Below are 14,224 nucleotides of genomic sequence, written 5' to 3' on the forward strand. Positions count from 1 at the left end.
TTAGGACTGAGTAGAACAGTTGCAGGGTCATTAACCTTGAGCCAGTGATATTCCTTAGCTAAATTTCAGGGACTTTTTCTTAAGCATGGTTTAACGAATGCTACATTTTTTCTTACAATGCCATTTCTCAAATGTCTGAAGACTTAAAGAATCCAACCAACTTAAAATAAAAGCCCAGTGATTTTCATCCCTTCAAACACTGTCATATTTTATTTCAGTCCCTGCCAACTGAATGTTTCTTTCTGTTTCTCCCCTCCCCCTGCCTCCCTCTTTCTTTTTATAGAGCTCCCATTTACTCCTTCACTTTGTGTCTCCTCAGGGGGCTGAATGTATTCTGTTTCCTTAAATTGCTACAGATTGCGCATCTAAAGTATATCCTCTCTTTTTATAAATCATAATGCCTTTCAGTTTACTTACATTATGTGTGGTATTTGGGTTTACTTTATCTTCCTTGCATCATCTTGAAGTTTATTGACATTTTAATGGAAAATAGATTTTACGTTGGCCTTTCTAGGTTAAGAAAAATGATGATTTATTGTAGTCATATAGTTCAAGTTAATTAAGCCAGCACTACTATTTGATTAAAGATGTTTTGATAAAATATCACAGGCAACTAATCCTAAAGCAGAGCACTCATTTAGCAGGAAAGGAAATAACATTGGGAAAAGAGATGTTAGAGTGGGGTCTTGTTCTTGCTTAATTAACTTCTTTAATAGATTATAGAATTGAAACTTTTATAGATTATAACTAATAGGCTGTCAGCATTTTTAATGAGCATAACAGTCTACTTCAGGTTCATTTAAAAATAATTTTTTAGGAGGTCCTTATGGAGCATGAGTTAACTGCAAACTGAAATAATCAAATGAGTATTTCACTAATGATGTCCACTTGATAACACACCTTGAAAATGAAATTTTATGTTGTATTTCTTGAGTGATTTGATGTGACCGCTATTTATTCATTGGCTAGGGAAGAGAGATGTTAATGACTGAAGATAACATAATCTGTAAACAGATGTCCTCCTCATAAATGTGGCAATGATATGGTCATTTTATGTTCTCAGATTTCCTTTTTGGAAAGTATCTTACAAAGGTTGTAGCACTTAGATACTTACTCCGTGTTCAGAGTATTCCTTTGCCTCCAATAGTAATAGTCAGTTCTGTTCTTGTTAGTTTCATGGAAAATTGCATTATTAATAGTCTTTTACTTCTGTTACTTCAGATGTGATATAGAGCCCATAGTGAGGAAATAGAAAAGAAACTGAACTGGTTAAAGATGAAGACAATGATTTACAAAAGAAGTCTAGTAATACTGGACCTTTTCTGTGAATTTTTTTTTAATTTATTTCTGCTTGGTTTTTTTTTAATTTTTATTATAAAATACTTAGACCAGAACAAAGGAAGCTAAACATGATATGAACTTTCTATAATTTTTGCTTGAATTGTTATTAAAATCTTGTGTTAACTTCTGTTTATATTAAGTGTATTCATTTGTGATTCACAGCAAACGAATGTTCCAGAAGCGCTGGGTTAAATTTGACGGATACAGCATTTCTTATTACAATAATGAAAAGGTAAATGACAGGTTTTGGTCATGTTTGGGACAAAATACATTTGTGTAATACAGAAATAATTGCAAATTAGTATCAATTTTATATTAATTTTAAGTTGCAGAGTACTAGGATGAGAATTTATTCAATATTTCATGGTATCCTTGAGATCTTCATGTATTGAACATCCACTTGTTTTCTAGAAGGGCTTGTATTCCTGACATTTTCAAGTAGGTATCATCTACTTGCTTTAGTGAACCTCTTACTTTATTGAAAGAGTGACACTGCTGTGTTCTGCGAAACAGAACAGGTTTATGCAAAATATGTTTAAGAGAGCCAGTGTTATTTTAATGGTGGTCACAAAATGCCTTGTCATGGGATGTCAGTAGCTGTTCGTTGTTTCTGTACCTAAGGATTGAAACATTTGCAAACTAATGAGTTGCTTTGGTTAAAATAGCTCGCTTCTGATGTGTGATACAAAAACAGATTTGTAAATACTGTTGGTTTTTTTTTTGAGACATATCTTTAAACATGCCCTTCTTTTTGGGGGGAGAGGAGGGATATAGGGAGGAATATATATTTTTTTCTTCTTATTTTACACATTTTAAACTACTATAACACTACAAAAATAGTTTTCTTTCACGCTATAATTAATTAATTTCTTGGCTTGGAGGAAACAACTTATTAAACTCAAAAGCGATAGATGATAGTATATGTGTGTTTGGTGGAGATGACATTATATGCATGTGCATTATCTGAAATGCCAGAAAGCATTTTCTGTTGAAGATGCATATTAAACTAGGAACAAAATACAATTTCAGGTAAAAGTTCCCGAGCAGTGTCCTGGGTGATGGTAATCAATAAAAGTCAAACAGGTGCTATGTAATATACACACCTGGACGGTTTTTAGCAGATTGTGAGGGGGGTAGAACTGAAGTAGGAAAAGCCATTTCTTTTCCTGAGAGGCCAGAGAAATTAAGAACAAGCTCAAAAAATTATTTACATTAATCTTTATGACTGCTGATTAGGAACATAAAGCAGTCTGTTTTTGCTTGCTTACTTTTCTTCACACAGTAGAAGACATGATTTTGTAAATGAAGGGAACAATAGAATGACATTTGGATTGTAGTGACAAAAAATGTTGCCCCTTTGTGGTATTCATCCCAGGGCTTCAGAGGAGCAGAAAAGAAGGGTTAGTCATTAAGAAAGACTTGAAAAATACAACGCTGGGATTTGCTTAACACTGTCTGTAGCATAATTAGGGAAAGAAATGCTAATGCAGAATTTTAAATCTTGTATTTGCACTGGGAAGGCTTTCTGGTTGGTTTTGGTTTTCTTTTTTTTTTTTTTCTTTTGAAGGTCACTGAAAAGTTACTTGGAGGTCAGTTACTCTAGAATAGTACCTGTTATACATTCGTATAGGAGATTCTAGAAACCTTCCCCTCTCCTCGGAGGAATATTTAGTGTGTCACATGATGCATAGAAAGCTACTAACTCTGCGTCCTCAGAAAGGACACTTGATCTGAAGCCTCTTTGTTTCACATTTCTTGTAATCAGAGTATAAAACCTCACTGCTGAGATTGAAAGAGAGGCTGTTGGTCTGTGCCTGTATATAACTTGAATCAAAGCTGGGTGTCTGACTTGTTAACTTGATGAGTCACATATGCTAAGAACCTTTTATGTCTGAGAACTGTGAGTCCTGAAGGAAATTCTGGGAACTGAGGATCTGGTGAAACTTTTGGCCTAGCTTGCAGATAGGAGAACGTGGTTGACTATCAGCAATTCTCAGTGCACAGCGGGATTGTGTTGGGTGAGCCGGGGTGTCACTGGGGAGTTTGAGTTTTTGGTACAGTGGTCTCTACTGGATCACTACTCCCACACTCAGGATATTCATATTGCCTGATAGGTGCATACCAGCATCATCCTGCTGTTGCTTGTGTGTTGCTACCTTGACATTGTAAGCAATTATTTGCAGGCCAACCGAGATCTGCATGCAGGTCAAGGAAGTGATTCTGATAAAAGACCGGAATAGTTATGCAGTTCATTGCATGGTAGTGGGTAGCTATATATATATTTAAATGGGGAAGTTGTTTTAAGTTTAGATCTAATGTGTGTTTGTGCAAGGATATTCCTAGACAGATAAGCATATTATAAAGAAATGTCAATGCTTTTTGTTTCAGATATCGATTAAAAGTGGTTTTCAAAAGGAAACCAATCCTCAGATATTTTTCTGATTATTACAAGCACAGAAGGGTAGACTCAGTGGAAGGAAACTTTATTTTACCGAGAAACACTATCAATTTTAAATAGATCTATTTGTCATTCAAATTTGGAACCTGAGAGAGCGAGGTTCACAAGAAGTGTGCTACATGGCTAATGAAGAGTGAAACAAGTGGAGGATGGGGAGGGAAGACACAGGGGGTAGTATTCCTGAAAATATGTGCATGGTCCACCTAAACACTTCTCTGAATGATTTAAACCTTAATTGTCTAAACATTTCTCTAGTTTTGATCTAGTTGTGTGCCAGCTTGTAATCAACAGAGATTTCTTCTTTATTTTATATCTGCATATATGAAAAAAAAAATTTAGTTTTTTTGCAAACAACATCTGACCTAGGAACGGTTTTTGTTTGAACCTGTGATGTTGCTCATTTCTTCTGTGTTCATGGTCCTGAGCAAGCTGATGTGGTCAGAGCAACATCTGGTGTGGTTTTGTCTTAACAGAATGTGGTTAACTGAAGTGAGAGCAAACTTAAAAGAGGAAGGTAGAATTTAAGAAGCCTTTTCAGCTACCCAGTAGGCACAATTTTTGTTTCAAACTTCTTCCTACTTATGGCAGGAGAACTCCTAGTGCTCTCACATGCACTTTATGATAAAGCAAAACCTGCTGATTATGTTGCAAGTTTTTTATTATAGAAATCTTAGGGTGCCTGACAAATTATTAGTGATTTAGGAAAAGGTCTTGCCTTTTCATGTGAAGAACTTCAGTTTTGTCATGTTATGTTACATGTGAACATACATAACAAAGAATGAAATTCACTGCAAAATAGGAGGATCATTGTCATTCTTGAAATAGATTGTTTAATCTGTGTTAGAAGGAAAGCTAAAGCAGTGCCAAGCGGTATTTTGCACGATCTTTTAGCCCAACTCAGAAACACAGCTGTCAAGGAGGACTCCATTGGGCTTTATCTGAAAAGAAAAATTTTCATCAAAACAGTCCATATCAAAAGAACATTTTTTTCTTTTTCCACTAGACAGTGGTCTGTCAAAGAATGCTTTAGCAACGCTCAAGCTAGTTCACTCCTCTCAGGAACAGAAGAAATATCTGCAAGGTTTTTGGCTGTGTTTATTTGGTTTTGTTTTCTGTGTTCTTAAATAATTTGCCTAATTTCTAGTCTTTAGTATTTCAAAGAGGCAAACTGTATCTTGATCAACAAGAGCTTTTTAACAGAAGGCATTATTTCTTGCATGTGAAAGAGAAGCTGCTGCAGAAGGAAGATTGAGAAATTATTATGGTTTAAACTTCATTTGAAAATACACGTGCCTTGGAGAACAAAGCTTTAAAAAGGGATGGTTATTTAAATAGCAAAACTGAAATTGTGCAACTGTGCTCAGCTTAAAAGGGAACTGACTTTTTAAAAATCAAATCAAATAAAATAGAAAGGGCTTTTAGCAGTATGAATTGTTCTCTTACAGTACCAAATACAGCCAGTAGATGTCTGCAAACACCGTAATATAACTATATCTGAGCACCTTTAGAAATAGTGTATGTAATAAGCTTGCTTTGCCATTGTGAAGGATTAATAGTTAACATAATATCCAACCTTATTACTGCGTCTGTATAGTACATCTTAGCAGTATGTCTGAATTGTCTTCATCAGAAAACCAATTGATCAAGGCATAGTGGGGGCAGGAGCAGCAGTGTTATCTCTGGAATCAGGAATTGTGCAGAAGTTCTAAAGCGTTGCACATCTGCTTGAGCTTGCCTCACCTTGCCTCCTTCCCCCTCCCCCTGGAGTACTTATGTTAATTATGTTAAAAGATGAGCTACGTGGAGGAAGTACTCATAGCAGTTCTTTTTTCCTGTTCTGCACTTTTGCTCAGTTCAGTCCCGATTCCTAGTTGGAAATGATGATTTTGAGGGTTTGTTTTCTTGATGCCTAATACAAGCTAGCAGATTCTTGTTAGTAATGGCAGAGCAGTGGGTTTTTCCAGAGAGTTATGGCCCACTTTGAGTTCAAAATCATCGATAAAATCAGTGATTTTACCTTTGTTATTGGCTACCCGCTGAAGGAGTGGGGAGGGAACAGAAAAATTCTTGCAATTTTCTGCCTGGAGAAGGTACAATTTTTTTCCTTTGTCTGATTCTGTTCTAGAAGTATAAAAATTATATTGTTTTAAATTTTGGTTCTGGGAGATAACTTAATATCTCAGGGAGGTGGTTGAGTCACCTTCCCTGGAGGTGTTTAAGGCAGGGGTGGACGAGGTGCTGAGGGGCATGTTTTAGTGTTTGATAGGAATGGTTGGACTCGATGATCCGGTGGGTCTCTTCCAACCTGGTGATTCTATGATTCTATTTTGGCATGATATTCTAAATTTGAGAGTATGGTATTTGGCAGTATTGGTGCCATAAGACAATTTATGAAGTGATTTCTTGAATATATGCTTTCTGTCTCACTGTGGGATTTTACTCTGTTTCAGGAGGCAGTAGGCATGCATAGACCCAGCACTGGGAAGTTGGTGATGTGTAGGTAGTGGTTTACTTATTGACGCAGTTTTATTAATGATGCGGTAAACTTTTAGGAGCACAGCATAACTTCCTAAACATCATGGCAAGTAATATTACCTCAGAGACATTTAACTTTCCATGAGAGTTATTAACTACTTATATTGCCTTTTTATTACAGGAAGTGTTCTCAAAGGGAATAATACTGCTTTCTGCTATAGAAACGGTAAGAGCTCAAGGCGAGAATAAATTTGAAGTTGTCACATCCCATAGGACTTTTGTCTTCCGTGTGGATAAAGAAGGTAGGTAGAACATGTATGATTCTAATGATTCTAAAAAGCTATATAATCACTATTGATAAATTAGGTTAGTGAAATATAAGTTGTTATATTACCAGAAATATTTCTGGACTCCAACTGTTTTGGGCCTATAAAGTGAAGCTGGAGATAACTAAGTATTGTACGAACAGCTGAAATTGCTAGCAATTGGCTTTTAAAAATATAAAAATATTATTTTTCAACTCTTTTGCCTCCTCGCCAATCCTTTCAAAAAGTGGTTTTTCCTGGACGTTCATCAGCTCTCCCTAGTAGCTTTTACAGCCTGTGTGCTTTCGGCCATCTGCTCTGAGTCGCTGCTTTATATAAAATTGACAAAGAACAACAATGAAATTGATGGCTTGAATGTGATGCTGTGATCAAAGGAAATCTGGGGGTTTGTGTGTCTGTTTACTGCCTTATACAGTAATTTCAGCCATGTATCGATAGAGAATACACGTGTAGATTGTAGTAAGAAAGTTACTTACTACATGCCTTCTAATTTAATGTTTTATCAACCTACAGCTATAATACGTGGAATCAATATCAGTGCATCTATGATTTATTCATGGAAACAATCAAATAAAATGGAATACCTAGGAAAAAAAATATGCAATATGTATTTACAGCAGTACATGCCAGACACATTATAGCTAAGGGTCTCTCAGCATTTCCATTATCAAATCCCATTTTTCATGGGTTATAGCTTGGTTGTAAACATTTGCTGCAGGCTGTAACAGGAGTGCAGCATCAGTGAACAAATCCTTCTTATCAGGTTTGGCTCAAATAATTTCAGGCATTTTTATGCTCTTAGCTAGGTTTAAAAGTATGGTTTTTTTCTTCTAAAGTTTTTTCTACTCTTTTATAGATTGGAACATAACCATCTTGGTGCAAGACATTTTGTAGGGCCGTAATTTGCTTTATGGACCGTTGCCTTTGCATGCTATAAAAATGTTAACAATATATACTGACTTAAAAAATCTATTGAGAGCAACCACTTCTTATACATGAAACTGCATTTTCATTTAGAATATAACCAGCTTTGGACATAGCAGCCTGTCTGTAGAGCTGTTCCCTTAAGGTTAGAAATGTGTGTTGTACTTTAGTCCTTATTATATTCAGATCTGAATGATATATTCACAGTAAATTATGTAAATAACCCTGTTTGTTTGCTTTCTTTTATGTTATAAACCAAACCGTTACTGATGTTATTTCTTTTGTGGGTTTGTGGTTGGTAATTTTTCTGGGTTTGTTTGAAGGGTACTTAACTTCTCAAAGATTTTGAAATGCAGTTTTATACACATTTCATTTTGTGGACCTTATTTATTACCTTTCTTCCTGCTGTTGGAGTATCAAAATCAAGAACACCATTTTCTTCATTATCCTGTGACCCTTTATCAATGTTGGTTCACAGTCAGTAGATTATAGTGCTCATTTTATATGCTTTCAGTCCTCTGATTTATTATTTTTTTGTATATTCAGAACTACATTGGTTTTGGATTATTTAAAATATCTAGAAGAAAAAACTCATATATAATGCTTTGGGAGCATTTGGGGTCAAAAGAATAAGTAGTTAGGGAATAACAGTGAATTAGAGCTTAATCTGCTCAGATGCAGTGAATTTTTGTTTAATCGGAGAGAAATACCATTAAAGGAAAGTTTCAGATGAATTTGATGCTCTCTACTAAACTGAAATGTGCCTGTGATCTTTTCAAAGTACTTAAAAAAACGTATATTAAGATATAACTTCTAAGAGGAGCATTTGAGTCACCTTCCCTGTGCTAGTCTGTTGGGCTGCTTTCTTCCTCTTCTTCAGCCTATTTTCTGATGCTTAAATTTGTGTATTTGTTCCTTCTTGTTGCACACATGACATTTATGAAGGAAGGACATCACTGTTTTTAACTGTGCTCTTTGCAGTGCTCAGCATTTTGTGTCAACTTTATATATACTGTGGACAGAACTTTTCTTCCCTACCTGCCCTACCACTATATTTTATGACCTGAACCTTTTGGAGGACAGAGTGGAAATATTCATGATGTCCCAGTTGCATTGGGCAAGTCTAATTCATTTAAAATGTTCAGCATTAAAGTGTGCTGATCTTAGTCTGGTGAAATATCTGAACACAGTGAATGAGACTGAATGGAACTTTATTACTTCACCTACTTGTGTTCATATAATTGTAAGTGTTAAGTTAATAATGCATGTGAAGATATTCAAACATGCATTTTCTTGATTACTCAGTACCCTTGACAAGATCAAGCTTAACCACTACACAATAGTGGAATAGATTGTAAATTGTGAATTGTTTTTGCTTAAAAGCCAAACATAGAACAGCATTGGCAATAGCCTTCCTCTTTAGTGGCAGATGATATTTAGACTCCCTGGTTTTTGCTTACAGAATTTCCATAGTTCTGTTGCATTGATCTAACTTCCAGAAAGCGAATGTGACACCTGTCTACTGCCTCAGTCCTTAAATTGTCTGGAAGTAAGCATCTTAAAACTAGTAGTCCTGATTTTAAGAATCTTAGTCATCAATTTGTATAACTTTCCATTTGTGTGTTCCTACTTGGGAGTTGATTGAATGGCTGTCTTTAATAACATCTCTACTGATACAGACTCTCATGTTATTTTCATTTACACCTCCTCTTCAAGGTGGACATTCTCTCTGGTGTGGATTAGCTGTGCCATCCACCAGCATAGCATAGTTGAAAGAACAGAAAAACCAATGTGTAGAGAAGAATGGAGCTACTGCTTAACCATATGTCTTTGTCTAATTTTTTTTTCTTGTTTAGAAGAAAGGAATGACTGGGTTAATATGATGCTCAATGCCTTGAAATTGCAGTCTGATAATAACTGTCAGTCTCATACTTGTGTTGCCCCTGAGAAAAGCGGCTACCTTGAGCTGAAAGGATACAAAGCCAAAATCTTTATTCTACTTCAGGGGAATACTGTGTGGATCTGCAAAAATGAGCAGGTAAGTTTTTCATATGCTTTTTGTGAATGAATGCTTATAAAGATGATTTAACTAGTGAGTTGGAAACTGATGGCTTTTTGTGAAAAGGTGCATTTCAATATAAATGCATGTGTCTTTTTATGTAGTACTTTATTGCTGCAGTTCTCAGAAGGCTTCAAAAAGCAGGCGAAGTATCATTATGTCTATTGTACAATGGAAAAAATGAATATATAGTGTGGTGAAGTGAAAAGCCCTGAGTGTCACAACAGGTTAGTGGCAGGGCTGGGATTAATTCACTCTGAAAATGTGTGCCATAAGCACTCTACTAAATCAAAAGGTTTATTTTGTGGACTGGTTCACTGTCCTTCAATACAGTGCTCTGGAAAGTGTGCTGTACACAAGTAGATTATGGTATTTAAGTGACACTTCAGCCAAGTGTTCAAAACTGATGTTCTTTGTGTTTTTAAGAACCTAGATTGGCCAGTTTGTGTTATGTACTGTTATATTTTAATCGAAGAAACATTTTTAAGAAACATGAACTAAGCCTATCATTTCAGCTCCCAAAGTCTAGGGTTTTTTGATTTGTTTTGGGTGTTACTGTATTATCCCATAAAGTAGTTAGCTGTGGAACTCTTTAGGATGCTGTAGATAAGGGTAAATGGAGATAATCAGATTCAATGAATGACTGTGTGAACTAGTGGTAGAAAAATCTATTGTAGGACATTAAATGAAATTTACTATTTCTGTGTGAGGAAACTGATGACCCACAAGTAGCTGGAACCTGGGAGGGCATTTGGGGGAGGTGTTGTTGCCTTGTTATCATTTTCTCTCAGATTTGTGTACAGGCAGACTCCTGTTACAAACGTGAAAGGTCTCTCAGTAAGGCTTGTCATTTTCTAGTTAATCTCGCCTCCTCTCCTGTGATCCTCTTAAGTGTGAAATTATTTAGATGGGCTTGAGGGACTGCATAACATTCAATACTAGATCTTGCTATTCTTTCTCAGGGTATGGCAGGAAGTTTGACTGAGAAATGCCTTTTTTTTCCTTTCTTTCTTTCCTTATACTTCCTGTGCTCCAAGGAATTTTTACTAGTTACATTCTTAGAGGTCAGTCAACAACCAACTAATAAAAAACATGATGCAATTCATGGATTTATACTGTTCTGTAGCTATAAAAAAACCCTTCACAAATGGTTTAGACATGTAATAGTATTTTACCAAAAGAGTATTGGCTACGTGTCATTTGAATTTAAGCCTGCAGCATGTGTTTTGTTGAATGAGCACTATGGAGAGGAATTGGTCTTCACAGTTGCACGCAATGCTCTTTAGGTAAACCAAAATACTCAGTCCTGATTATTTTAATGAATAGGTGACTTGCCAGTTAGTTTATTTAAGTTTACAGCTAGAGGTCCTTAAGAAAGAGCAAAACTGAAATCCAAACACCTTCCCTCCACTCTGAAACCCTGTAACTCACTGAGGTTCTCTTACATCTTTCCAGTAGAAAGAAGGAAGTCAAGCAACTTAATTTATAATCTCTGCCGGTGGGATAACCTGCGCTGTGCTGCTGTGCTCAATATTACTGTTCCATCGTGAGACTTCCAGGTATTAATCAGTGAGAATCCCTGGAATGCATTCTGATTAATGAGAATCCTCTCTCTGTGGATGGTCATTATAATGAGCCACTTCTACTTTCGGAATCAATGCTGTTTTCATCTTATGGCCCTTAATACTTTTGAATGCTCCCTTATGGATGTTCTGAGCTTCTTGATTAAGGGACAAATGTGGTACTTTAGTAAGATATACAGACTTGTGGAAGATTTCTTCCAGAGTGATAGGTCACTTGAAACTAGCTATGTCCCTCTTGAGAGTCTTGGTACCAGGCATCCAATTTTTGCGTGCTTCCTTCTTTTTCACTCTACCTGCATATAATCATTGGGAGCATCTTTCTTGCCTTAAGTAGTCCTTTGATCTTTCTCTATTGATATCGGGCACTCCCAGCTCTGTCCGCTGTGCTGAGTGAGTTTTTCTGACTGTGTATGTTGATACAAAAGTATTCCAGAGCCATTCGCTGTTGAAGAGTTCTTGATTGGTCTGTTTTATGTTTTCAGGATGCAGATTTTGACTGTCTAAGATAATCTAAGACTGCTTCCCCCCTCCTCCCCCAATCAGTTTCCTTTCTTACATCTTCTTTTTACAGTATTACTTTTTGTGTGTGTGTGTGTTAGTTCTATTGCTCATGTGGTTGTATGATAAGTTGTATCAGTTCTGTCCTTTCAGTGTAATTGATTTCAGATTTGTTTTAGCTGATGATGAAAGCACACCCTTATTCAGCCTTTCTACCAGATTTTATTCCATTCTACTACATGGATGCTCTGCAGGGATCACTGACTGCAGTGCAGCAGCAGGCAAATCAAAATCAAGCTGTGAAACAGGATGAAGGTTGAACGTGCTGCCAACTTGTCAGCCTCTTCTGCATGTATGAATATTAGAAACAATGGTGCAAAAGCAGCTTCTTCCTAAAGCTTATTTACTTATTTACTTAAAACCAAAAATAGCAAATGATCCTAAGATGTTTCTGTTTAGATCCTCCATTTGAACAATGCGTCTTTCTTTATGCACTTTCTGGCTATTTGGAATCACAAGAAATAGCTTCTGTCTTAAAGCTTTCATAGTCTGTAATTCTTCTTTTGGTACCTCTTATGATTTATTTTCACGTTGAAAACTGAATTATTTTTACTTCAGCAGTGAAAAAAACCCAAGGCAGTTATACAACATTAATCCATTAGAGGGCTCTGTTGTACTAAAAATCTTTCCTTTTCTCAAGTTCGCCTTAGCCAGTAATTACCAAGCAAGTATGTCCAGGGATGTCCTCAAATCCTGTTCATATTGGAATTCAGATCCATACTAGAATGACTCCCAGAGAGACTTTACAGGGGTTTATTATAACTGCAGTGCTAAAAGACACCTATTTAGACTTCTTCCAATGCTGAAATGAGATTGGATCAAGCTGATTCATTGATTTCTATTAAACTTGATAGAGGATAGTCCACTGTTACCTTAGAAGATTTTTCTTCATTGCTAAAAATAGAGAAGATCCTAAGCCAAATGCCAAATCCTAACATAACCACCATGAACTTTGTGAAGTTCAGATTGAGATCAGAACATCATGTCTCAGGCCCATTTCTAGTTAAAAAGTGATTGGTTTAGCTTGAGCTTCTGGCAGTGATATAGTGCTAGTATGAAACCATCAATTTCTTTGACTCTCCATGCAGTGTGAATTTCTTGAACTTCCTCTCTGGAGCAAAAGTGAAAAATAGATTGTACAGAATCAATTTGTTCAACCTGCAACTTGCTGAAATTCCCATTTCTATTTCAAAATCATTCATGCTTAAATAAAAACATGTCATCTGGTCCTTCATGACAGCTCAAACATTGGCTTGAAATGTCAGTCTGCTGCGGTGATGCCAGTGATAACCTCCCCTCTGTGACCATCAGAAGGATATGACACGTGCTTGTCTCATCTGCTATAATATGACCCCTTCATTAGGATGTTTTTAAGGAGGGTCTAGGTGTCACAGTGTTTACACTAGAATTTGGCTTTGATAAAGAGAATCCAGGATTCTCTTTGTTACTGCTTTGGATCATTCTGAAATAGATGTATTTACCTGGGGTATTTGAGGAAACTGCCAAATATGAAGACTGGGAAATGGTATGGGCGGCTATGTGCCATAATTATTTGTGATTCATTTTCCTCCATGCAGCACTGCAACTTAAAACTTGAATAGTGATGAGTATTCTGTCTATTGTGTACAAGTAATAGTATCCATTTCTTATCAAAACTGCCTTGTTTTGATTTGGCTGAATGTGTTTACTAGTTTCAGAGAGTTTTTTGTTTTGTTAAAGATTGAAATTATTTGCTCTGAGGAGGTGGAATGGTTATTCATGTTGAGTGAACTAGTAATTCTCACTTTCTGTTTAATGTGATGATGTATTTAAGACAAAACTGGACAAGATAAAAAGATGTTTTACAGGAAATTATATCCAACAGGTAGAAAATGGCAAAGGGTATTGATACCAAAGGGTATAGATGGAAGGACAAGTCAAAGATGATGCTTGAGGTTGGTGTTCTGGAAGAGAGGTGATGATGTAAATGTTAGTGGAGAGAAGTGGAAGGGATGTGTGTGTATGTGTGTACATCTATGTACTGATACAGAACAGCAAAGTGGTTTTATCTTGTTACGCAACACAGGCTTAAAGGGGTGTGCTTTGGGCAACCTGATCTAGTGGAAGTTGTCCCTGTCTGCTCGGGGGTTTGGACTAGGTCTTTAAATGTCTCTTCCAGCCAGACTGTTCCATGATTCTGTAAAATGCAGTGCCAGAGATGATGTGATCTATGGTTTTGTGGTGTATAAGTGATGGGAATTTATAATGATCCTCTGTAAGGGGATTGTTCATTAGGAAATGTTCTGGCTTTCCCTGGAGAAAATGTAATCCTGATTAATAATCACGAATATGATAGATGAGAAAGTGAAACCCTTAAAAATCAGTAAAGAATCTATTAAGTACATTCAAAGGTGTCTAAAAATGGAAGATGAACAGGGAAGAGTAGATGAACGAAGTCTGGAAGATGACTAGTAATCTCAGAATCACTAGGTTGGAAAAGACCCCCAGGATCATCGAGTCC

The 14,224-nt window shown here is 36.3% G+C and overlaps 1 protein-coding gene across 1 annotated transcript in view; it reads left to right on the plus strand.

Annotated features, from left to right (window-relative positions):
• ARAP2 (ArfGAP with RhoGAP domain, ankyrin repeat and PH domain 2) overlaps nt 1–14,224 on the plus strand; it is a 138,059-nt gene that overhangs the window by 26,371 nt on the left and 97,464 nt on the right. Inside the window, exons 7-9 of the mRNA XM_069856192.1 lie at nt 1,504–1,573; nt 6,456–6,576; nt 9,381–9,562. Of these exons, the coding sequence (XP_069712293.1) occupies nt 1,504–1,573; nt 6,456–6,576; nt 9,381–9,562 (373 nt within the window). The remainder of the gene's footprint in view (nt 1–1,503; nt 1,574–6,455; nt 6,577–9,380; nt 9,563–14,224) is intronic.

The sequence above is a fragment of the Phaenicophaeus curvirostris genome, chromosome 4 (genome assembly GCF_032191515.1).
Source record: "Phaenicophaeus curvirostris isolate KB17595 chromosome 4, BPBGC_Pcur_1.0, whole genome shotgun sequence".
Taxonomy (NCBI): Eukaryota; Metazoa; Chordata; class Aves; order Cuculiformes; family Cuculidae; genus Phaenicophaeus; species Phaenicophaeus curvirostris.